Here is a 24,472-nt window from a genome sequence, read left to right as displayed (position 1 = left end):
GAAACTTTTAGTTCTTCACAAATCCTCCCTTACTTCTACCTCTGACTGCATCAAACACCTTTTGGGCATCTCTGCTAATCAGGGCTGATTCTGTCTCATTCTCATGTTGAATTGTATGTGATGTTCCTCTAAAGTCAGACTGTGTTTCTCAGCAACTTTACTTTTAATCTCATCGCTGAGGCTGCAACTATGTGAAACAACCTCTGGTCTCCTTCTTGTCAAATGTCATTGGAAACCGGATGGCATTGGGTTTTGGACTGTTATTGATTTGTAATATTTTAATGTCACATTGAGAAAGAAATCAGCAGATTTGTCAGTATAATAAAAATGTTCTTTTGTTGCAGCCACACGGCACTGGAAGATCATTTGTTACAAATTTAGGCTTTCAGATTCAACACAGAAAACATTATTGACTTCGTACAGCATGAAAAGCACCATCTAGTTTGGAACAAATGTTTCATGTATTTCCTGTTTATTATATGCTGATTTTCACCTGTAATGTTGGAGCTCAAATTTAATGGGAGTCAATGAGTGATTTAGTCGGCACACTCTGTACTCTGAGGGGATTTATGGACAAACCATAAGTCGTACTATAGTGAGAGTCATGCTTGGTGACTGAAGGCAACAATGCTAACAATTTTATGTGTACGTTTTTGACGTGAAGGAGTAATTGTGAGATGTAGACAAGTTTGACTGCAATTTTCCCAAAACATTTTAAATTTAAAACTTAAAATTTCACTCTAGCTGAAGAGAAAGTCTGAATTTTACAAAAGCTTCTAAAAGTTAAATTGCAACTGCATAGAAACTGTGTAAGATATCAAAACATGAATTTAGACGTATAACAGTAAAAGCCTTGTGATACTTTTAAACTTTGAACTAAGTTTCCAATCTAAATTCTGCCAGAGCTACAGATATTCCAAAGATGGTTGGGTTTTGGCAGTTTTGGCATTTTAATGGGGATTTTAACAACTTTTTAACGAATTTTGTTTAAAAAAAAACAAAAAAAAAACCACGTCATAGCACACCATTCCTGATCAAGCCAGACATTTAAATATATATTTTGTATGGGTTTTCTCAAAGCTGTGGGACGAGGTAGGCGCCGAAAATTGTGTCAGAAGAATCTATAATAACAACAAGTCTGAGGAATAGCAGTATGTCTGCTTAAAATGCTTATATACTGGCACAGTTAACAAGGAGATCTGGTCTTGAATGGGCAACTTTCTGATTACTGAGCCATTTCTCTGACCTCTGGCCACCTGTTTTAAAAGATCAGCACTTATTATTTCCCCATGTCCAAATTGATACAGCAGGCTCAAACAGTCTGAGAAGTTGGAAGTTGGTGTCGACCAAACCTGACTTGTATTTGCTTCTTCTTGTTCAAGTATCTAAACATTTTTTTGCTGATATCCAAGGGGATCCCCTGTGAGAGGTTAAGGCTGTCTTGTACAAGAGCATAAAAGAGTGAAAATAGAGTAAACGCACATACAGGTGGGCAGAGATGGGCTCTGAAAGCTGCAGGTTTTATTTTGGAGCCATAAGGATGTGGATTTGGGTCCTCCTTTTCTGTTTGAACATTGTCTCAGATTGATTTTAGTCTCATTGTTATGTCAGAGGGAGGACAGCCAGCAGCTCCCACAGCGTGACTGGATTTATTGTGGCTGACGAGTGAGGTCCATCTGTGAGAAACACCGAAACACACAAAGATAATATCTAAAGGCACCTTGATCTGAATGACTCATTCTTTCTGGCAGGAGTGTGAAGAATGATCTTGAAGTCATGTTGATTTCATGTGTAGCTTACAGTGGGAGGAAGCTGAGGCAGATGTCAGACAGCGACGTGCTTATTAATCCCATATTTTGTATACTCACGTATCAAATACGTAGCATGTGAAATATCGCCAAAGAAGTCATGTATATTATATAAAATGTTTCTGTCTTTGGAACAGAGAGGGTAAAAACCAGTATGAAAAGGCTTTTGGAGTCAGCTCTCAAGACCTGTTTCAAGCCCTCTACAGGTAGGAAGCGCATGCATGCACGCACACACACACACACACACACACACACACACACACACACACACACACACACACACACACACACACACACACACACACACACACACACACACACACACACACACACACACACACACACACACACACACACACACACACAGATGAAACACATGTTCTTGCTCATTTACATTCACCCCTGTCTCCATCTTAAGCCTGTCTGTCACTTTTCTCTCTTCCCTCTTAAAAACTGTCTTGTGCGATTCATTAGAAGGCAGAGAACGTGTGAGGCAGAGAGACACATACAGACAGAGAGAGAGAGAGAGAGAGAAGAGAGAGAGAGAGAGAGAGAGAGAGAGAAGGGGTGTGTGGGCAGTGATGTGAGGAAGCTCCGGGCAGAAAAAGAGAGAGAGAGAGAGAATACATCTGCCATTGTCCTTGAGGTCTGGTGTGTTTATAGCATCCACTGCCTACAGTTTTAACGCTTCACTGATCTGCTGGTCAGCAGTTTTCAGGGGTCACACACTCAAAAATTCACACTTTGTGTGCTAATAGATTTTGATGAGCCTGCCTGAGGCCCTGCATTGTAGAATACCACCAGACCCGAAGGACCAGAACACATCCACACTGAAACACAGTGGAATAACTTGTGAAAACATCCCCCGTCTTACACGTTGATTGAATGGGATCTAGAAGACACATTTTCATTATCGCTTTACATCTGAATAAAATGTAATGTAAAAAAGTTAAGATGTGCATGTAGTCCATCTTCACTGTATTAAACCCAAACACATGCCACTGCAGCAGAAAATATAAAATGTGCTATTTGCTAGTTTTTTGCAGGCCTTTTTGTGAGTTCCTAGCTGGTTGTGTGCATTTTTAGCACAATAGAATTACACATATCCAGCAATATATATTTATGTTGCTGGTTGTTTGGGCTTGTGCAAAATGAGAATATTCAGAATATGATCCATGCACACGTAATGTAATAAACCTTTGTGCAGACAAATTTGCAGTTCAGCTTGAGTTGATTGAAAATGAAAATACCCAGCAAGAAAAAATTCAGCACCTGCGCACAATTGACTTAATATGGAGGAGCAGTTGTTTGTCACTGCTGAGTTCCCCTGGGAATACGTACTGTGGGTAAATTAGCAAGGGGAAACAACCGCTGAAGTCATTCACTGCATTCTTGGTGCGCTGCAGCAGGAGCAGGGTAATTCAAAGCTGGCTGGATGAGTCAGACTCCTGTTTACTCATCACCATTTAACCAGTCATGTACTGCACCTGAATAATTTACAGCCAAGCTCGTCTACAGCCTGAATTCTTGTACTTGAGAAAGCAGAGAGAATATGGAGAGAAAAGTGATGAGAGAGGGTGGGTTTAGAGATATTTTGAGAGCACACGTCATTGCATAGTGAGATATTTTAACCTAAAGATGGCTGTCTATCTATTACATTTGATGTTTATTTGACCCTTATTAAATTGTGTGTTTACAAGTTACAGCTAAATATGTGTTTTAAAGATAAAAGTGACGCCATGAGGAGTTAAACAGATGTGGTTACTGTACAGCACTGTGAAGCTGCATAAAATTAATTGGGAGGAATTAATAATGGAATCAGAAATACGAACGTTACCACACTGTGTGAACAGTGTGGGCTGTTGACTGCTTAATAGGATGATATTAAATCTTATGCACTTAACTTTAATTAAAGAATGTTGCAAGACAAGAAGTACATTTCAATGGATGCTTGTTTCCCAGCTATAATGGGGCTCTTTGGGCTTAGTGCATGTTTGAACTTGTAAAGATCATTTCCTGGTTACAGAAGGCTTTTACTTATTTTTTTTATATCATTGTAAAATTATACACAAGGTGCTGTTTATATTAATATTTTCAGTGGGTAATATAGTTTTGATGATACAAGCATGTGCTGACAAAAGTCAGTCAAATAGCAGCTTTGCTTCTTATTCTTGCTATAGCGGAAATTAATGAAGCTACTGTGTTTACAATATGGAAATTTAAAATAGTATTGGATTACAGTAGTAGTACCAGACAGAAATTTGTGCCACTACAGCCTCCATGGTTTTGAGCTTTAGATTTATGGGCTTAAAATTACATATACATGATCGGCCACAGTATTAAAACCACTTGTCGGGCTCTCGGTTGTGTTCCTCGAGTCAATTCTGAGCTATGTTTGGGGTATAGTGGGGCGCATTGTCTTGCTGGTGTGTGCGGTTGTCATGCAGGTGTGAACTCAGCCTGCAAGAATGTTTAGATGGATGTTATGTGTCTAAGTAACATTTATATCAGGGGTCACCAACCTTTTTGAACCTGAGAGCAACTTCAAGGGTACTGAGTAGTACGAAGGGCACCTTGTTTGATACAAACTTCCTCAATAGCAAACTTGCGCCATCATCTTTAAACAATAATAATAATGAAAATAATATGTAAAAAGACTGTCTGATCACCTTTACCCGGTATGTTAATTATTCCTTACAATAATTATTAACAACGATTTCCACAACAATGACGGTAGGAAACACACACACGCACACACACACACACACACACGGAAATCTGTTCCAATATTTAAAAGTCAGAGGAATCCCAGCTCTGAAACTTTGGTAAATATCTTTCTTGGCAGTTTTGTATGAATCAGCATATTTGCAGCATTTTGTTCAAAATCACACCAGTTATATTTCTGTGCAAACTGTCACTTCTAACATTTTTAGGAAATCATTAACTGTCATCAAATCATGTTTCATTTGTGCAAACCACTACCTTTGTAACATTTTTGAACAATTCATGAACTCTGTCCCATGTTTGTACAAATTATCAGTTATGTAAGAAAAAAAATCAACTTTCATATTTTGAAATGAATCCTATCACATTAGTACTAATCACCAGCATTTTTCACCAGCATTGCAACATTTTTAACAGATATAACAACAAATCATTACATGTTTTCAACAAATTATTTTTCACGTTTTTGTGTAATGGCACGGTGTTTTGAATGACAACATATGTTACCTCTTTCTTTGTCTGTAAATGTGTGTTAGTGGGAAGCCTGGCATTGCAGAGCTTATCATGTCTTACCTTTACCTTGCAGCTCACAGTTCAGATGGTTCAGTTTCCCAGTGATGTCCGTTAAAAATGCCAGGGCAAGAATCCACTCAGTGTCCTCAAGCAGCGAGGTGTCTTCCCCTTTGGATTGCATGAACTCTTTGATTTCGGCCAACAGTGACAAAAAAACGCTGCAAAACTGGTCCCCTGCTGATCCATGGGGTTTCTGTGTGTAGTAACATGTCACCATGTTTAGCTGACAGCTCCTCCAGCAGCACCTTTAATGTCCTGGTTGTTTGGCTTTGGAGCCATTTATGATCTTCACGACACGAGCCATTACATGATCAAATCCGGCCACTTATGTACGTGCATATGTCCTGCTGGTGAATGATGCAGTGGTAATGTAGGAATGTTGGGAAGTCTGGATCACCTCTGCATCGTACAATGAAGCCTGCATGCCGACCCGTCATGGAGGAGCCCCATCCGTCGTCATTAAAACAAGCTTTTCTAATGGTACATTTTTCTCCATGAAGAAACTTTTCGCCGCGTAGTAGATGCCAAAGCTGCCTTTAAGTCTCGGGCTTCTCCTGTCCGTAGTGCGCATACAGTCTATGTGTGCTACCAGGTGGCTAGTTAGCATGGAAGCTTTGTAGCGGCTAAACTAGCGTCTCTCCACAACGTGCCGCTTTGCCGACGCAATAGTCGCCCGCAAATACATACATTTATCTTTCACTGTCGTGAAAAAGAACTCTTCCTCCCAGTCTTCGTCAAAATGGTGTTTTCTCTTTCACTTCTCTGTCATATTTTGGGGGTAAAAACCACATCTAGCTTCCCAAAGTGTTTGTGCCCGGACGCTTCAGCAGCGTGACGTGGTGGTTTGACATGCGCAGTGAACTTTGACTCGGACAAGGTCAAAGTTCATTTACACCGAAGACATTTTTGTTTTTCAAAAAAATTATAATAAATATTGTAATTCAAAATCTGCATTAATGTAAGTATTTTTGATTTAAAAAGAACAGCAACTGTAATTTTTTATAAGGAATTTCATGGTGACTAGTGTTATTTTTAGAACATGTTGGGGGCAACTCACATGGTCTCTGCGGGCAACCAGGTGCCCGCGGGCACCGTGTTGGCTACCCCTGATTTATATGAATGCCAAGACCCAGGGTTTCCCAGCACGACATTGTATTTTAATAAAATATTCAATGTTTTTCACTTTACCAGTCAGAGTCACTGTTTTACAAAGAGATACCAATTTCGAAAAAATATCTAAAACTGTATTTTGTATTCTGAAAGAATTTCCTGATTGTGTCTCCAGTGTCTGCAATTAGGTTTTTGTTCTGCTGGGTTTGCTTTTTCAAAATTAAAGCAATTTCACTTCTCATATTCGCATCTTTGAATATGGTTAACATTGTCACTTCAGCCGTGTGGAGACAGGCATATTAAAAAATCCAGCTAGAACTGGGTCTAGTATAAAATTGAAGCACAGCTCATATCCGCTGCTGTCAGCTGTCTGTGCAGAAACGTCTGGTAACAACCAATATAATGTAACATCGATAAATAATGTAAATTTGAACTTGCTGTCAGGGCTGTAAGGTGATCACATTCAAAACATGTCAGGTCATTTCTTCTGTTACTGCGCATAAGATGGAGAGACCAAAACAACAACACAGTCATTAACTATAACTCAGAGATGACAGAAACCTGCAGGGATGCTAAAGATACAAGACATGTCTGTGCAGAGGGCAAACACATCATCAGCCACGAGTTCTAATGATGCACACAAGGACAGGGGGAACCAGGCTAAACACCTTTTCCTTCCTATCCGCTGGAAACAGGATGAGATTGTGTGCAAGTGAATGTACTCTGTCATGGAGAAAAAAGGACGGAATATGTTGTTGTTAGGGGGCATTCAATATCTTATGACCAAAATGCTTTCAAATTAAAGCTGACATTCTGCTGTTTGGCCTCACAGTCATTTCATCTTTTCACATCCAATGCAGTCAGAGTCTGAAGCCAACAATGAGTCACTTTCAAAGTTCCGCTGGAGGTCGCGGTGTCATCTGAAGTTGCCTTGTGTATCAGATGGCTGATCGCTTCGCTGCAGTGAAGTTTGGACAAATACAATTCTTACAAAATTGAAGATGTGTGTCTTTGTGTGTGTGTGTCCTGATGGCGGGGCAGAGTGCTGGTTGATGAGGTGGAGATTCCTCAGAGCAGCAGCAGTCACCACAGGCTCTTCTATTCTTCCTCACCCTGTCTCTCACACACACACACACACACACACACACACACACACACACACACACACACACACACACACACACACACACACACACACACACCATGATGTCGCCACGGGGAGAAACTCTGATACGAGGAGAGGAATGCTGTGTGGATGTGTGTGTGTCTCTTAGCAAGTAGCCCCATAGGTGACAGCCTACAGGAAATGATAAAGAGACTTTCGCTTCAGTGCAGGGAGACAGAAATGAAAGAGAGGCAGTAATGAAAATAAGAGTTTTTCTCTTTGCGTGTGTAGGTCGGATGAGGAAATGGTGAAGTTTATGCACTTGATGAACTCTATTTGGAACATCTGTGGTAAAGACGTGGTCACGGCCTTTGACCTTTCGCCTTTCAAGGTCATCTGTGACCTTGGAGGTAAGTTTTATGTATACGTGTGTTTATCGAGTCACTGTATCTGATTTCCATAAGGTTGTGGGTTCACAGTCATTAGCATTTATCATGTGTTAACTGAGCGACAGCTGGCTCAGCTAAACACACATTAACATACAGGGTGGTACATGTGCACAGAAATTCACAAAACACACACAGTCAACTGTGACCTTTACTAGCTCCCATCAGCTTCCCTGAGTTAACGACTTTAAGTAAGTCAGTCAACCTTTGCAACACACACAACTTATACTCACCTTGACCTGGACTTTTTCTTGTTATTCTGTCAGAGGTTTCATAGATTTATTGATTCACTGTTATTAAAATAATAGCATTATAGTGTATCTGTGAGGGGGAAAAATGCTGTACATACATGTAAATATAGAGCTGACATAATGGTGTTGTAATTATGAATTTTCCTTCAGACATTAACAAGATCAGCAGCCAATGAGTTTCATCAGTGGCTTTCATATGGTCACTAAATTGTTCAACAATATTTTTGTACAAGGCATAATATAGTCCGTATATTATGATCACAGGGTCATTTATTAAAATACTAATATTTAATATACTAGCGCACAGACTATATTTTTTGAGATGATGATGCATATGTTTTTGTCCAATACCCAGAATTCTTCACACAGATGTGTGGGCTTTTTGTATGTTTTTTGCAAAATGAAGTACAACCCCATAGTTCCAAAGTGAACGCTGTGGTTCAGTTGTGGCCATGAGTTGACCAGCAGTGTCTGCCACAACAGTCTGTTTAAGTCTCCTCCAAACCAGACAGTTATTGCAACGCATGACATTAATCTGTATCTAGTATTTATTTCTCTATTGTTTTATGTGATTCTTCAAAGCCCAATCATGATTTTATGGCCTCATCACCAGATTTTATTGAGGTCTTAGAACAAGAAGACGTGTGTACAAGGGCAAATATTTACCTCCAGCTTCTGTTCAACAGACTGGTTAATTTGAAAAGCTGTGTAAAATATATGAATGTGAAACGAGATGTTGCTTGCAGCCACGTCTGTCTTCTTTGGATACTTAGAGGTAAAAAGGCTGCTCGCTTCACTGTTCTCTGTGCTTTTGTCAAGTCAGGTTTATTTATAAAGCATCTTTGCAGAGCAGGTTCCCGACAAAATGCTTTACACAGCGAGCAAATGGCACAATGATTAAAATGTGAGGAGAGGAAAGACTGAACAAACACAAGATGAACTCCACAGTGAAAAGTCAGAGCCTCTAAAGAAATGCAGAGAAACAAGCCAACAATGGAGCAGGATCAAATAGAAAAGATGTTTAAAAAAAAATAAAAAAAAAAAAAAAAAAAAATAAGATGGAATCTTCTGTTGTCACTGGAGTTTTGATCTGCTGCTGAAAACTTCACGGCTTCAGTAAGAGATGTCAGAGATATTGTGCCAGTTCTTTTTTTTATTACTTTGTCTCATCCTGTATTCCAAACTGAACTAAGGGCAGAACATTGTCTCCACTCATGTACTAGAAATCAGTCAAGAGTCACAGAAATGGACTAATGTGGGCACAAGACTATACTCTGTGATGAGTAAAATTAAAATGTTCTAAAATAGTATCCATGAAAATCCTGTATAAATGCTTGGAGAATCCCCCCTACAAATCAGGTTACATATTAAGATTCATGGATGAAAATACACTTTAACTCACCTGAACTAAGTGTATTTTAGTTCAGCATTGAAATGGCTAAAAAGCCAAAAAATCCAGTGCACCATGTCTATCTAACACACACACACACACACACACATATATATATATATATATATAATGTAGCAAAACCAGCTCTCACCTACAGGTTGTCACCTGCTTTGTGTGACACCTCAGCTGTCCACACAGGGGAGCTGTGAAGCCACTAAAAGCACTGCTTCACAACTTTCTCTCTCACAGACACACACAGTGCACACCTCCTGTGACTTTCTCAGCATGAGGTTTTATGTTCATGCTTATGCATGAAGCTGCATCACCTAAAAGTGTGCACACGTGGACAGCAGGAGCCTGAAGGGCATGACTGCAGCGTCCCATGTAGACTCACGCAGCATCTGTTCTGTCTGTGCACACCTGCTGCTCAGAAACTCTATCTGTCTCTTTGTCTGTCCAACTCTCTGCCAACTAGCTGATTGTGACTTTAATCCAAATCAGGCATCAGCCTGTCTGTTTGCACATCCCCAAAATCTCTGACATACAGTACACATGAATACAGGTAACAGATTATGGAAAGTACCTGAACCACTGACAACCACAGTGAGGGGATGAGTGGCTCTGTTATCTCTGTTATGCTGTGGGGGGCTTTTGCTGGCATGATTTTGTGTCCAATAGACCCCTTTAGAGGGAAAGGGTCACTCCAAAGCAGCACATTTGTTCTGAGTGATCACCTTTATCCTCATGTGAAACATTTCTATCCTGGCGGGAGTGGTCTCTTCCAGGATAACAAAGCCCCCCATCCGCAGAGCCCGAGGGGTCAGTGAATGGTGTGATGTGTGTGAAATGAAGTAAATCATATGCTGGGACTTTTGAACTCAACAGATCTCAACCCAATTGAACACCTATGGGAGTCTGAATTGTGTGAATGTTGTATAAAGATTTTTAGTTTCATATGTATGTATGTATGTGAAAGCCCTTTGGTTAGTTTTATTTAAATGTGACATTTAACATACATTTCAATGGTATGTTCTGTTTAAAAATAAACCATAGTCTCAAAGGTTACAACAAGTCTACAGATATTACATAAATGGCTTTGAAGCAGAACGGGTCTTTTTATATAAACATTTTGTTGCTACAAAACTTGTACAAAATTGAGGGAATATTTCAAATTTATGCATTCAAAGTGTATTTATATTCATTCATATTTATTCTATTTATCGATCTATCATGTGTCATCTCTCAAATCTGTTTTCAATCAATGAAAATGCATATTTTAGGGCATCGGAGAACATTAACTCCACTTACATCTGTTATTAACCTCCAAGCAGAGCAGGATGGTTGTCAACAAAACTGGCACGTAACACATGAAGGGAAGTGAGGCCAGAGGTGTTGTGAGGGTTTTATTTTTTAAAATAATGACAACTAATTACTCCCTATAACATCTTCCTCTGTGCCACAGACCTCGGCTGTTGTCCAAACACTATAAAAACACATTAGTGAGTCACACCGCTCAGCGGGGGCATTTTCATTTACATAAAGTTGGACACTGTAGGTTTTTTTTGGCTCAAACTCATAAACTCCCTAAAAGTCCCTAGCCCTAAATGGGCTTTTTATTTCTTTCTGAGTAATAGTTTGACATGGCAGGGGACTTTGTTTGCTGAATAGTGTTGAAACCTTCTATTAGGATTAAATGTTTTTGTGCCGCAGTGCAAGATTGAACCAGTGTTTTTACCTTAAAAGTGGAACTAAAATTCTATAGCACTTCATAAAACTGGGAAACCTCCAAAAGAGGCATTATTCTTAAAAAAAATATATGCTGCAGAAGTCCAATATATCCCAGTCATTATCCCCTGTCTGGATCCAGCTCCTTAAACAGTGGAAATCGCACTTGTTATGATGCATCTCAGTGGCGTTTCATTAGATCTTCCCCGCAGTAAGCATTAGTGTCTATTGAACTGCGTTCCCTGCAGTTTGCGACGCAGACTTTCTGTTAAAAAATGGTACTTTATGAGCTGAAGCTGATGACAGCAACAGGGTGGTTTTCTCAGAATTTTGAAAGACTCTCCAGAGCAACAGAGGCATTACTCAACTGTTTTCACAGGCTTAGCGGCGCTCCCCATCGTGACAATGTGGGTGTGTACAATCAGCAGAGGTTCCCTTCGGTGCTTCCTCCTTGAGCAGGTTGGATGCAGCTGCAGAACCCAAAATCCAGCTGCTGACACATTACCGAGGGAGCAGCTACACAGCCATGATGCTAATAGATTTAGATTCTCTGTGGTCTACAGTACACGTCGATATGTAATTAAAGCTACTGGATTTTAGAAACTGTCAGAAATACCAGCATATGGTTGCATTTACATTACCTGTGAAAAGTCTGGACACACCTTCTCGTTCAGTGTTTTTTTGGGTTTTTTTTTATTTTCTACATTGTAGATTAATGCTGAAGATTAACACTTTTTTGTTTACAACATAATTCTATATGTATTCTTTTATAGTTTTGATGTCTTCAGTTTTAATCTACAGTGTATAAAATAATCAAATAAAAACCACTGAATGAGAAAGTGTGTCCAAACTTTTGACCGGCAGTGTGTGCTAGAACTGTGTAGTTTCTCAGTCATGAAAGTCATGATAATCCTAAAAACTTCAGTAGAAGGCAACTGGATTTCTCTTTCTTGGTTCTCAAAGACATTTTAATCCTCACCCAAGAGGCTTTTGGATAAGAGGTGAGACGTTTTCAAGAGCCAAAAAAGAGAAGTTTGGCTGCCTTTTACTGGAGTTTATAGCATTCTGATTTAATTTCTTTGTGACTTTTATTAAATGGCTGCACATATGGACAAATAAGTTAATTTTACACACCATGCAAGTAAAGTAAATAGAGAGAAAACAAACCAAAAAAAAGAAGTAAAATAGAACAATGACACAGCTCTGAACAATCAGAAACCTCCCATCAAAGGATTTCATTAACAAAGTGAGGCAGCACAGGCCAGATTAGGGTCTTGAACAGCGTGTTGTGTTTGGTTTTGCCCCTTTTTTTTTTTTTTGGCTCTTTGATTTTTCTCCTCTGCTGACCCTTGTTTGATGTGAGCACCAAACAGAACCTGTGTGTGTGTGTGTGTGTGTGTGTGTGTGTGTGTGTGTGTGTGTGTGTGTGTGTGTGTGTGTGTGTGTGATCCAAATATTACTCATGTGAGTTCATACATGTGTGTATGTGGAAAAAAGAAAGCTTTATAACAATACAGACTGATATAATAGCAGCAAGTCATGTTAGACGAAGGCACCACAGGGCTAGACAGCTTGCCCTGTATGGACACAAACACACACACGCACACACACACACACACACACACCAGTCCAAGTCTGATGGGTTTTGTAGGTTTGTCAGAGTGAGATCCTTTGATCCTGTATTCTGCTTCACTGCCTCACTCCGTTCCATTCATATATTCTGCATCTAACTCACTCTTCATCCCAGTCTATGTCTTTTCTCTCTATCACTGTCACGTTCTCTTTCATTCTCTCTGTTTCAAATTCAGTTTGCTTTATGGAGCATGAAAGAAGATAATAATGCTGCCAACGCATCAAGTTGAAAGATTCATATTTTCGCACTAAAAATCCCTGTTTCCGCCCTTGTGTGTGTGTGTGTGTGTGTGTGTGTGTGTGTGTGTGTGTGTGTGTGTGTGTGTGTGTTGCCTTATTTTCCAGTTGCAATTTTTTTCATGAGGAAAAGAAAGCAGATCAGCTGTACAAATCTCATAATGTAACTTCCATGCAAATGACGGCTGCAAGAATGAAATGTTAAAATGCGCAAGAAAATGTCAGCATGCTCATGTTTGGAAGCTACAATGTTTCCATGTTCACCTTAAAAAAAAATTCCATCCATCCATCCATCCATTATCTATACACCGCTTAATCCTCATTAGGGTCGCGGGGGGGCTGGAGTCTATCCCAGCTGACTCAGGTGAAGGCAGGGGACACCCTAGACAGGTCGCCAGTCTTTCGCAGGGCCACATACCGAGACAAACAATCACTCTCACATTCACACCTACGGGCAATTTAGAATGATCAATTAACCTCAGCATATTTTTGGACTGTGGGAGGAAGCCGGAGTACCCGGAGAAAACCCACGCATGCACAGGGAGAACATGCAAACTCCATGCAGAAAGATCCCGGGAAAGCCGGGACGCGAACCAGGGATCTTCTCGCTGCAAGGCGAAAGTGCTAACCACTACGCCACTGTGCAGCCCTTTAAAAAAAAAAAAAAAAAAAAAAAAAATTGTATTTTATATTCATTTTTGGATGCTTTTTTTTTGTTCTAAATTATGCAAAACTCAAAATTCAGTTGTGGCTAACTAGAATGTTATTAATCTAAAAGCACAAGCATTGAACAAAATGACATAATGCACTACAAAAAGAAACGGAAGATCACGAAAGTCTTTGCAAAACATCATTTTGGGACCAAAAACTTCTAATCATATGCCAATAATAAACTACTTGTTGAGATATTTCATTAAATAAGTGAGAGCTTTGACCTGCCTGTGGCTCCAAACATATCACAATTGATCCCCTTCGCACTTCAATTATCATATACTGAATATAATACAGTATAAAAATTTCATAGCAGTCCATTTACTAGCTGCTGAGATATTTCCCTGTGGATCCACTGACAGATCGCCATTCCCGAGAGCCACACTTCTAGCAGGAATATAATCAAAGATCCTTTCAAATGCATGACAGCATAAAGGCTCACATTCAAATGTATGTGAAATCAGTTTTAGCCAGATAGCCATCAAATCAACTTGTGTGTGTTTGTTCGCTTTTTCCTCAGATTAGATTCCTTAGTAGGACTCCAAGACAGCAGCTCTGCAGTCTGATTCTATATAAAGCGTCTGTCTGTGTCGCTCTATATTCAGTTCAATTTGCTCTACTTTATTGACATGAATGTTAGATGAACCATCTTCCCAAAGCTGCCACAAACAACTGAACACCAGATCATACAAATAATTGGTTTCTACCAGAAAGCATGTTTTCCACTCATATGGCTGTGTGTTGTGTACAGTATGTGTTTGTGTGAGTGATCTTAACAAAGGTGCATTCATTGTGCTGCAACTAAAAGTCCCTCTACCTCTCTCTCTCTCTCTGCAGGCTGCAGTGGAGCATTAGCTAAGCAGTGCACGTCAGCCTACCCAGAATGCACTGTGACGATCTTTGACCTCCCCAAGGTGGTGCATGTGTCGAGGGAACACTTTGTCAGTGAGGCTGACCAGAGGATAAGCTTCCACGAGGGTAACATCATTACAAGCATGCAAAATCACTTGGCATTTATAACAGTATGCAGGCAGTTCAAGAGCTATACTTTCTACAGTCACACATACACAGCCAAAAAAATAGAAACACAGCTTATCAGGAAGGTTCGACAAAAAACTCACACTGTTCTGTTAATCCTATCAGAACGGGTTGGTATCACTCATTCCACTATTTCTTTTTCACATAACATCGTCTATAACTCCTTGTACATCTGCCATTAACCAGCAGTCTGTATGTAGATACGTTATCTGAGCTTTTTGTCTTTACACGTGGTAAGAATAAATTTTCTCATTAACTTGATTCTGCCTGCATTGTGACCAGATATGCAAATTATACAAGCAGAGCAGGAGGGGATGTCAGCAAAAGTGGCACATAACACATCAAGGAAAGTGATGACAGAGTTTTTATGAGGATTTTTTTTTTTTTTTTTTTTTTTTTAAAAAGCCAACTAATTACTCCCTATAACATCTTCCTCTCTGCCACAGACCTCGGCTGTTGTCCAAACACTATAAAAAAGACATTAGTGAGTCGCATCGTTGCACTGGGAGCATGTTCATTAACATGAATGTGGACACTACTTTATTTTGGCACCATTTCATCAACTTTAAAAGTCTTAAATGTGCTTTTTATTTCTATTTGCCTTTGCAAAAACAAGTTGTGTCCAGTTGTTTTAGAAAATTGCAGTAGTAATTTGAAAAATTTGAGATCTGTTTCCCTCAATAAACTCCCAACGAACTGGGACTAACAGAGAGGGTCATTCAAAGTTCTGAAAGTCTGGGGTTTTTGAGCTTTTCCTAAGATTTGGTAATGTTAAAGAATACAGAATATCTCCATCTTTATCCTTTAAGAACTATATGGATAGACTTTAAATCTGGATGCAATCAGCTCCAGATATGGTCCATGTGATCTCATCATATTTCTGCTTTCTGCTCACATTTATGCATGCTTTCACACATTTTCCATTTTCCAGAGAAGATATCCACACATGACATGTTCATACCTTGCATGAAAACCAGAACAGTAATAATGCTGTAGAGTAGTAATACAGCGTACAGCTATACTGAGATATAAGCCAGGCTTACTTTATATTTGTTGGCTGATAATTAACTACAAATAGCGGTATAAATGCCAAACCAGGTTTGAGAGCACTGACTAGTTGTTTTCTCATCTACAAGACATATAGCTCAGCATGTATCTTTTTCAAATTTTCAAAAAAATCTCAGAAAGCTCTGTATTGAGATTGTTTGTTTATGCTTTATTTATTGACTGATATATTGTAATTTGATTCCTTTAAAATATGAATATCAATATTAGCTTCAGAGTTTGTCAGGCACTGATTAAAATTATTTAAAGATCCCCTCCAGTGAAAATTCAGAGTTTGTTTTCTTTCTTTTGTTTTTTTTTCATCTTGTTAGCATATACTTTGGTGAAGTTTTTTGGGATCTTTTATATGCTGGACTTCCAGGGTTTATGTAACATATGGTATATGTAACATAGCATATGTAGCAAATCTAATGAACCAATCCTGGGTGGGACATTCTGTACCATTATTCCTCTGCAGAATCAGTTTCTCCCTTGGACATGTATGGCTGAATTACTCAATTACTGCAACTTTTTGTTGTGCGGTGTGTCGACAGTGATACAGCAGAGTTGTAGGTGAGCTGGTGTGCTCAGGCTGCAGCAAGCAGGGAGGTGTCAGTGGACAAGCAGGGATTTCATAGATCTGCACATTCTAAAGAAATGCAACACTATAGATTTACATCTAAGCCATTCGAAGACATGAAGGTATCATTTTCATGGAAAATTCTTCCTACTATGTAACTGTAATACACAGAGATGGGCTTTAGGGATTAAATCAATGCTTAGAGAGGGACTTAAAATCAAAATTGCTGGATATCCTCATATTGCAGATCATGCGTTTAGATCCAAAGTATTATGATCTTTGTACCTACATATAAATCTAAGAAAAATCTATGAAAATGTGTTTTTGAAAACGCACTTTAAATCTAATATTCCCTTATACCATTATGGTGAGGGCATGTTCCTTTACCTACGAGTCCTGTCTGCCCTTCCATTACTGTGTGTTATGTCGGAAAATAGCACACGCCAGATCTGAAAATAAAAGCAGAACAAGACACTGTTGATGCTGTCAGCCTCTCATTCTCGCACTGAGTATAACATCATGTACAAAACTGTCAATTCATACCTCATGCTTCCTTTGTTGTGTCGACTCGACAACACAGCAGCTAATGTGGGAAAAAGTTCACAGCAGCCGGCAATCTCGCAAACCCAGAGCCAAAATCAATTCCTGCTCTGTCCTGCTGTTCTCATAGCCATGATGGTGGAGAGCACAACGGGAGCTGTAACATGGCATTTTTAAGAGCCTCCGCGTGCTTTATTTCATATTATCTGAAAAGAATGTGAATAAAAGTTACATTGGACAGAGAACTGAGTGGAGGATATAAACACACTCATTGTGCCTCCCCTGTTTAACACAGCAGCTGTGGTGGGAGTAAAGTCATAGAATAGAAAAGTTGAACAAAGTATATGAAACCAAAATCCTCAAACCCTGTACAACTAGATCACCACTTAATATTAGCACTTGTTGGGTGACGTGCTTTTGACATAATTAGATTACAACTGACATTTTCCCTTTGTATTAATTAGATTTCAGGAAATACACACTAATTGAGTCGTGTCTTATTACTTAAAGACTTGTCAACAGAATTAATAATTACATGAAATAATTAAATCAAATCAAGAAAAGCCTGCAAACTCCTTCAGGCTGCCCAACTCGGATCTTCTGCTATACTGGCATCACATTCTCGTTTCTCCGCAACACATTTCCAACAAACTCTTTAAATCATGGTGGCGCCCATCTGTAGGCTCCGAGTCTCGCTTCCTGCTCCCTGCTGGGAGTTTAGAAGCCAAACATTTATGATCTGCATGTTCTGTACTCCCATAATCTGTTCTATCATATATGCTTGACTGAAATATAGCAGCATCCTCGGAATGCAATGTACCTGAAATGTGCATATGGACGTCTGTGTGTTTTTTAGGGGACTTCTTCAAAGACCATCTGCCAGAGGCTGACCTCTATATTCTTGCCAGAATCCTCCACGACTGGACAGATGAACGCTGCATAGAGCTTCTCCGTAGAATCTATAAAGCCTGCAAACCAGGTCTGTGTGTATGTACCTCTCTCTCTCTGTGTGTGTGTGTGTGTGTGTGTGTGTGTGTGTGTGTGTGTCGCTGAGTGTGAAAGAGATGAGTACTTTTTTCTTCTGCTTGAAATGAGATGGCAGATTGTATCCCACAATGCAGCTGATCCCAGAAAAATCTGTCCCTCTGACTTTGATCAAAGTCAGACGAACACGCACAAAAGCAGCAGACACTATCAGGGAACAGACAGTGCGTAAGAGGAAGGATGAGAGAACAAAGAGATTAAGTAGGGAAGCCTCGTTTTACTGGACAGTGAATACAGCCTGTTGTAGCATCTAGTCGTTCCTCAGAGCAGACCTTTTTTCACTGCAGACACTTAACATGCTACAGGTAGAACTAATAACATTAAAGAAGAACCCAGATTCACCAATTACTGCTGTGCAATACGGCAATCAACAGTGTGTTTGATGTGTTTGATGGCTAAAACGTATGATGTGACAATAAGCTTTATCAGCTTCGCTCAAGACTGTCAAAATGACTGCATTACTTTCTCACAATAACTAAATGAATAACCAGATGAGCATTAAAAGTGAGCTGCTGTTTTCATACTGCAGTATCTATCTATCTATCTATCTATCTATCTATCTATCTATCTATCTATCTATCTATCTATCTATCTATCTATCTATCTATCTATCTATCTATCTATCTATCTATCTATCTATCTATCTATCTGTAAAACAGTAAGTATCTTCAACTTTCCGTTAAACAGATAACAATGAAATTATGAAAATATACTGGCACATCTGGTTTGGCTGATAATTTTTTAAAGTAGTGTATTTCTTTGCAACATTTAATCCAATAACTACTTATGTAATGAGAGAATGTAGCAAAACCCTCACAGCTAGCTAAGCTTTGCTTCCAGAGGGTTGCGCTTCAAAGCAAGTTTAATGAGTCAGCGAGGTATGCTAAGCTTAAATCCAGTTAAGTGTCAAGAAGGTGGCCATGAGGTGGTCACCATGGTAACTGGTGTTGCACTTATGCTGGATTTAAAATGGCTGTGGGAAGCACCTGTCTTTAAGCATTTTGTTTACTGGCAAATCTCTATATAAGCAATACAGGTTCTCACCAGGGGGATTACGTCATATCTGCAAACCTAACTATCTAAATAAACTTCCGCACAGTGCATAAACATCCTCACAGTGTAGAAACGTCCTCACAGTGTAGAAATGTCCTCACAGTGTAGAAACTTAATGAAGCCATGTGATTACAGTATCGCATACTGTATGTGCTGCATCACCATGGAACCTGCATGCATTCAGTTGGTGATGCAGAAAGTGTATAAATATGTTTTGATTCTTGGACTTATTTGCTGCTGTTTTACATTGCTGGTACTGTAGCTAATGGAACAAAGATTAGCAAACTGATTAGTCACAGAGTTTATTCAATCCATAGCATTATTTTACTTTGATTTAGCCTAAAACTAAAGTGATTTCTACGTATTCTTTATTCTGGGACAGTGGCAGACATGAGTGCGCTTCTTCAATATCATGTTGAAATGAATGAATTTCAACTGCTCCGTTATGCAGCATTTAACAGCATTCCATGTTCACATCATTTGAAGTAGCAGCACCGTTTACAGTAATAAATTGTTCGATTCTTCATAGCTCTCCATGATTGCAACCCGTTGATTGAAATAGATGGTACACGTTCAGTCCATTTTCTGCAGAAGAAGAGTCACATGACACATTGAACGTCTCATTTATGTGAGTCTAAAGAAGAAAGCCTCACTTAACAAAGAAACTTGATAATCCCCATAATGATACCGATTATCTCTGACTGGGGTTTCTGGCTTACAGAAAAAAAGCCTGGCTATGTCAAACCTGCTCCCTCTGGACACTTGTTGAATGAGTCAGAGAAGGAGCAAAAGAAAGAAAACGAGGGGGAAAAAAATGAGGAAGGAACAAACAAATAAAGAAGATCTTTTGATCCCTGCTGCAGGAGGCGCTGTGTTGCTGGTGGAGGCGCTGCTCAGAGAGGACGGTTCTGGCCCGCTGACAGTACAGCTCTACTCTCTGAACATGCTGGTGCAGACGGAGGGCAGAGAGAGGACAGATGTTCAGTACGCTGCCCTGCTGGCTGCTGCTGGATTCACCAACATCCAGCACTGCCTCACTGGGAAGACCTATGACGCTGTGCTGGGCCACAAAGAAACATGAGCGATAAGGAGAAATACACAGGGTTACCACATGCACATTACTGAAGACTCACGCCACTTAGATCAAATGTCATGCTTCTGCTGTGCTTTCATTTCCTAATATCATCTTAAGTTTCTTGAAGTTGAAAAACACACTAAATCACACTAAATCAATGTGATCTATGAAATATTTAAAACAAAATCCACTCTGGATGTTCACATTTGGATACTATAATTGTGGATTTTTTTTCCAAAACTTTACATTTCTTTGAAATAAGCAAAATTGGTAACAAAAGCAAAACTGATCTGGTCAGTCCGCCTGGTGCTGTTCATGGTATTGTCACAGAAACTGGAAAGCACCAAAAACGCTAAGTTAAAATGACACTCACAGCCTGTTTTTTTCCCCCCAAGTTGTATTCTAGTCTTTTAGTCACAGAATCAAGGGACGAATGCATAAAATTGTAATTGTGGATGGCAACGTTTTCCACTCCTGACAAAGCTGCACCTACAGGCTGCCATTCTGAATCATCTTCTCACCTACCACACTGCCTTCACAAATCATTGGATTGATGTAGAAATATCTGATTGAGTAGACCTCCTTTGATCCTTCACATCAAAACCAATAATCGCGCTGCTCTATTAGTGTTCAAGAGACAGAGAAAATAAGAGTAAAAATACACTGATACTCAAAACTCTTGCCTGCATATGAAAATCTGTATGATTTAGCCTCTTAGTTGATGTTAATTTTTAAAGATGGCTTAGCAATCAGTTTGATTACTAGATGACAATATAGCCATGGATAACAAAACTATAGTGCATTGTCTATTGATCTTCATTTCAGTGTATAATCTTAATAGTAGTATATATTACATCCAGTAATTCTCTCCTGTTGACCTCCCAAAAATTTGTGACAATCTATGATGTGACCTGACACACTTCGCCTCTAAACTACTAGGGAATGTCAAGGTCAGTCCACACCTCCGCTGTTCACCCCGACGTATAAATACAACTGTCAGCAATGTAGATAGACTGAAAGCATGTTGAGAACATGCGACTAAGAGAAACAGTAGGAATGTAACCTTACACCAAGTTCAGAATTTGATAAGAATCTTAGTTTTTGTAAGAGTTCTGCTTTTTTAAAAGTTCAACAGAGAAATGTTGATGACGAATGTTTATTTCCCCCATTTATCTGAAGAAAAAAAGCATTTTATATATATGCACTACCATTCAAAAGTATGGGGTCACCCAGGCATTTTCATGTTTTCCATGAAAACTCACACTTTTATTCATGCACTAACATAATTGCACAAGGGTTTTCTAATCATCAATTAGCCTTTCAACATCATTAGCTAACACAATGTAGCATTAGAACACAGGAGTGATGGTTGCTGGAAATGGGCCTCTGTACCCCTATGTAGATATTCTATTAACAATCAGTCATTTCCAGCTAGAATAGTCATTTGCCACATTAATAATGCGTAGACTGTATTTCTGATTCATTTAGTGTTATCTTCATTGGAGAAAAAAAAGGTTTTCTTTCAAAAATAAGGGCATTGCTAAAAATGTGCAAACAATAAAATACCAAAACATGCATATTTTAGAAATAATTTCGTACCTCAGCTTGTTCCAAATCCATATAATAAAGTATGTCTAAGCCCAGTTCAGTCTGACTCTGTTGTAAAAGATTAGCTGTACACAGCAAAGGTCATCCTCTATTAGATGGCATACAGTGTGAGCTTCCAGTCTCATAGCTAAGAAGATGAACTTCTTTGCATATCTGTACTCATCTTTCAATCCAAAGCCTGTGTCTGAACCCTTCGATTTTTTCCTGTTCTTAACGGCCTCGTAAAGCTGTCTTTGTGCTCTGTTCTTTTAATGATGGACGTGGCTCAATAAATCTTCTCCACAATCACTTGGACCATCTTTAATTTCTCTGTCATCATCCTCTGTGCAACGCTTGTATTCAAAATGCAGATATCAGTCTTTTATTAGAAGCTCAGCCTGTCATTGGGCTCCACCTCTGATGTGACGCAGCCTGCTTGAAAATATTGAACTGCACTGGATGTCAGTGGAAGAAACTCTCAATGTGACAGATAAATTGGATTCCACACAATTTTTTGTGAATATAATTTATGCTCACTTGTATTTCTACCTAACTGTCATTTATTTTGCATAAAAGTGGCCACGCCAAAGATAATTTCACACAGTATCAGTTGCTGGCTTCTTTAGTGGAAAAGATTATTATCAGCCTTCAGAAACCAATATTGTTTGAAGCCTGCTCTGCATTCTAATGACTTCGCTACAACTATTCACTTTTCTGTATCTTTTCTACACACCCACTCATTCTCACTGCCCTCTGTATCCTCGTCTCTCTTTCCTTTTTCTCCCAGTAATTGTGAATTAATCAGACTTCAAAGTACAACAAATTAGAATTGATGTCAAATCCTTGTGGACAGCTTTGCAGAGAGTCGGCCTAATGAAGGGAAATGAAGTTCTGCGGCTGAAGATATCTTGACCTGTGTGGAGAGTGTGGTAGTGTCCAGGGATGCATGCAGCATTACATGGTGCAGATTTAGGAAGCAGCATATGGTAGCACTACTGCTTCACTGAAGGTTGTAAATAATATCGTAACAGTGCCTGAAAAAAGCAGAGTCATGCAGCCATGTTTATTGATTTGCCTTTGACCCTGTACCTTGCTAAGGCGAAAGTTACGTGATAAAGGGTTGTCTAATTGCATAGAATTCACACCCTGTGTCTTGATAGGGCTTCTTTAAACTGGCTGTTGTTGCTAGCTTACATCCTTTCTTCATAAAATAATGTAGGTGTTAATGCAGAGGAAACACATACTCATTGTTATGTTGATGATACTATCTTTTACACAGAAGTGAGCATGCCCATGTGCAATATCACCTAAATGTCGAATGATTAAAAATTGTATCACCCTCAATAACTTCACAGTTTCTAAGTTGACAAGTACAGTAATTCATTCTGCAAACAATGAACAAACAAATACTTTAGAAAGGCTATGCTGAAAATAGAGGCCCCAGAGATGAAATTCAATGCAACAAAACTGAGCACAACTGTGATTTTGAACCTATGTGTTGTGTCTATCTGCCTGTCTGCATTATGGCTCCACATTGAAAGGACTTGTCAGAGGAATATCAAAATGTGTCTAAGACTTTAAAAAATATGTGAAAGGATAAAGTCAAAACACATTTGCAGCAGTAATCTGGAGATACAGAGTGAGTCACAGCGGTTGTTCTCCTAAAATGACGCCACAGACACTGTCCTACATCCATGATCTTGCTCTGATAAACAGATGAGAAAGCTCTTCAGACTCAGCACAGGGGTTATTATTGGAAATCAGAGTTTCAGGGACAGCTCAGACAATGCGAAGGACAGTGCATAACATCAACCGTTATGAACGCTGACTAAGAAAAACACCCTTGCTTGAAGTTGAGTTGTAAGACAAACCTTTGCTAAGCAACATGAGAAGAGTCCTGATGAATATCGAGCATGTTCTTTGCTCAGATGAGACCAAGGTAGATTTGTTTAGCTTAGATTAGGTCCAGCATTTTTGGTGTGAAAATAACTAGGACTACCACAGTGAATGCATATTCCTGACAGTGATGCACAGAGGTGGGAGAGTGATGATATCTGGCTGTAAGAGCAACACAACCCCCCACCAACCCCTTTTCTCCAGAAATTAGTTTTCTATGTTGCAAAGTTTGTATGTGCATTAAGGTGCACATATAAAGTATTGGAAAATAAAAGATTTGAATCTCAGTAATTAGAATAAACTTGTATACTTCTAAGTGTTCTTACTTTTGGAGCACAGAGTTTATGTGAAACCTGCATTTTTAATAAAGTAAATCCAAGCAGTTTTTCATTTCACATTTGGGCAGAAGTACACAACTTTTTAATTTAGCTGTTACAATCTTGAATCATTTGACAGGGTTTTGCTCAGTCCTGTTGCATAGTGGAGCTGTGCCCCATAAAGCACCTCATAAGCTACAGTCTTCCTTTAATATTTTACAGTTTCAGCCCATTAGGAATGTGCTGAATGCAGACAAAACCAAGTTAATGTTGTTTTCTTATGCAAGGGGAAAAAACAGAAATGGATCATTTATTCCATGAAGAAAATAGAATAAATGATATAAATATCTCTCTCAATGTTTGGCTTGATGAATGTCTTTTTTTAAACTTTTAAACAACACGAAGAAAAGTTTGTAAAGAAACTCAACCTAAAGATAAAGTTTTATTTTAGACACAAGTCATGTCTTTCTTTTCCTCTGTTGTGTAGGACTAGATGTTGATATCTCTTCTTGTATACATGAGACACCTAAGACTCTGTGGGATGGTCAAGTGAGTGAGGGCATCCTCTGGGTTATCAAGTGGGCGC

The 24,472-nt window shown here is 39.2% G+C and overlaps 1 protein-coding gene across 1 annotated transcript in view; it reads left to right on the top strand.

The window, feature by feature from the left end:
- asmt (acetylserotonin O-methyltransferase) overlaps positions 1–24,243 on the top strand; it is a 30,880-nt gene extending 6,637 nt beyond the window's left edge. Inside the window, exons 4-8 of the mRNA XM_023294218.3 lie at positions 1,946–2,014; positions 7,612–7,730; positions 14,550–14,690; positions 17,771–17,893; positions 19,875–24,243. Of these exons, the coding sequence (XP_023149986.1) occupies positions 1,946–2,014; positions 7,612–7,730; positions 14,550–14,690; positions 17,771–17,893; positions 19,875–20,092 (670 nt within the window). The 3' untranslated portion in view covers positions 20,093–24,243. The remainder of the gene's footprint in view (positions 1–1,945; positions 2,015–7,611; positions 7,731–14,549; positions 14,691–17,770; positions 17,894–19,874) is intronic.
- The last annotated feature ends 229 nt before the right edge of the window (positions 24,244–24,472 follow it).

Source organism: Amphiprion ocellaris, chromosome 11 (genome assembly GCF_022539595.1).
Source record: "Amphiprion ocellaris isolate individual 3 ecotype Okinawa chromosome 11, ASM2253959v1, whole genome shotgun sequence".
Classification (NCBI taxonomy): domain Eukaryota; kingdom Metazoa; phylum Chordata; class Actinopteri; family Pomacentridae; genus Amphiprion; species Amphiprion ocellaris.
Note: the sequence above shows the minus strand (reverse complement) of the source record. Positions and strands in the feature narration are given on the sequence as shown.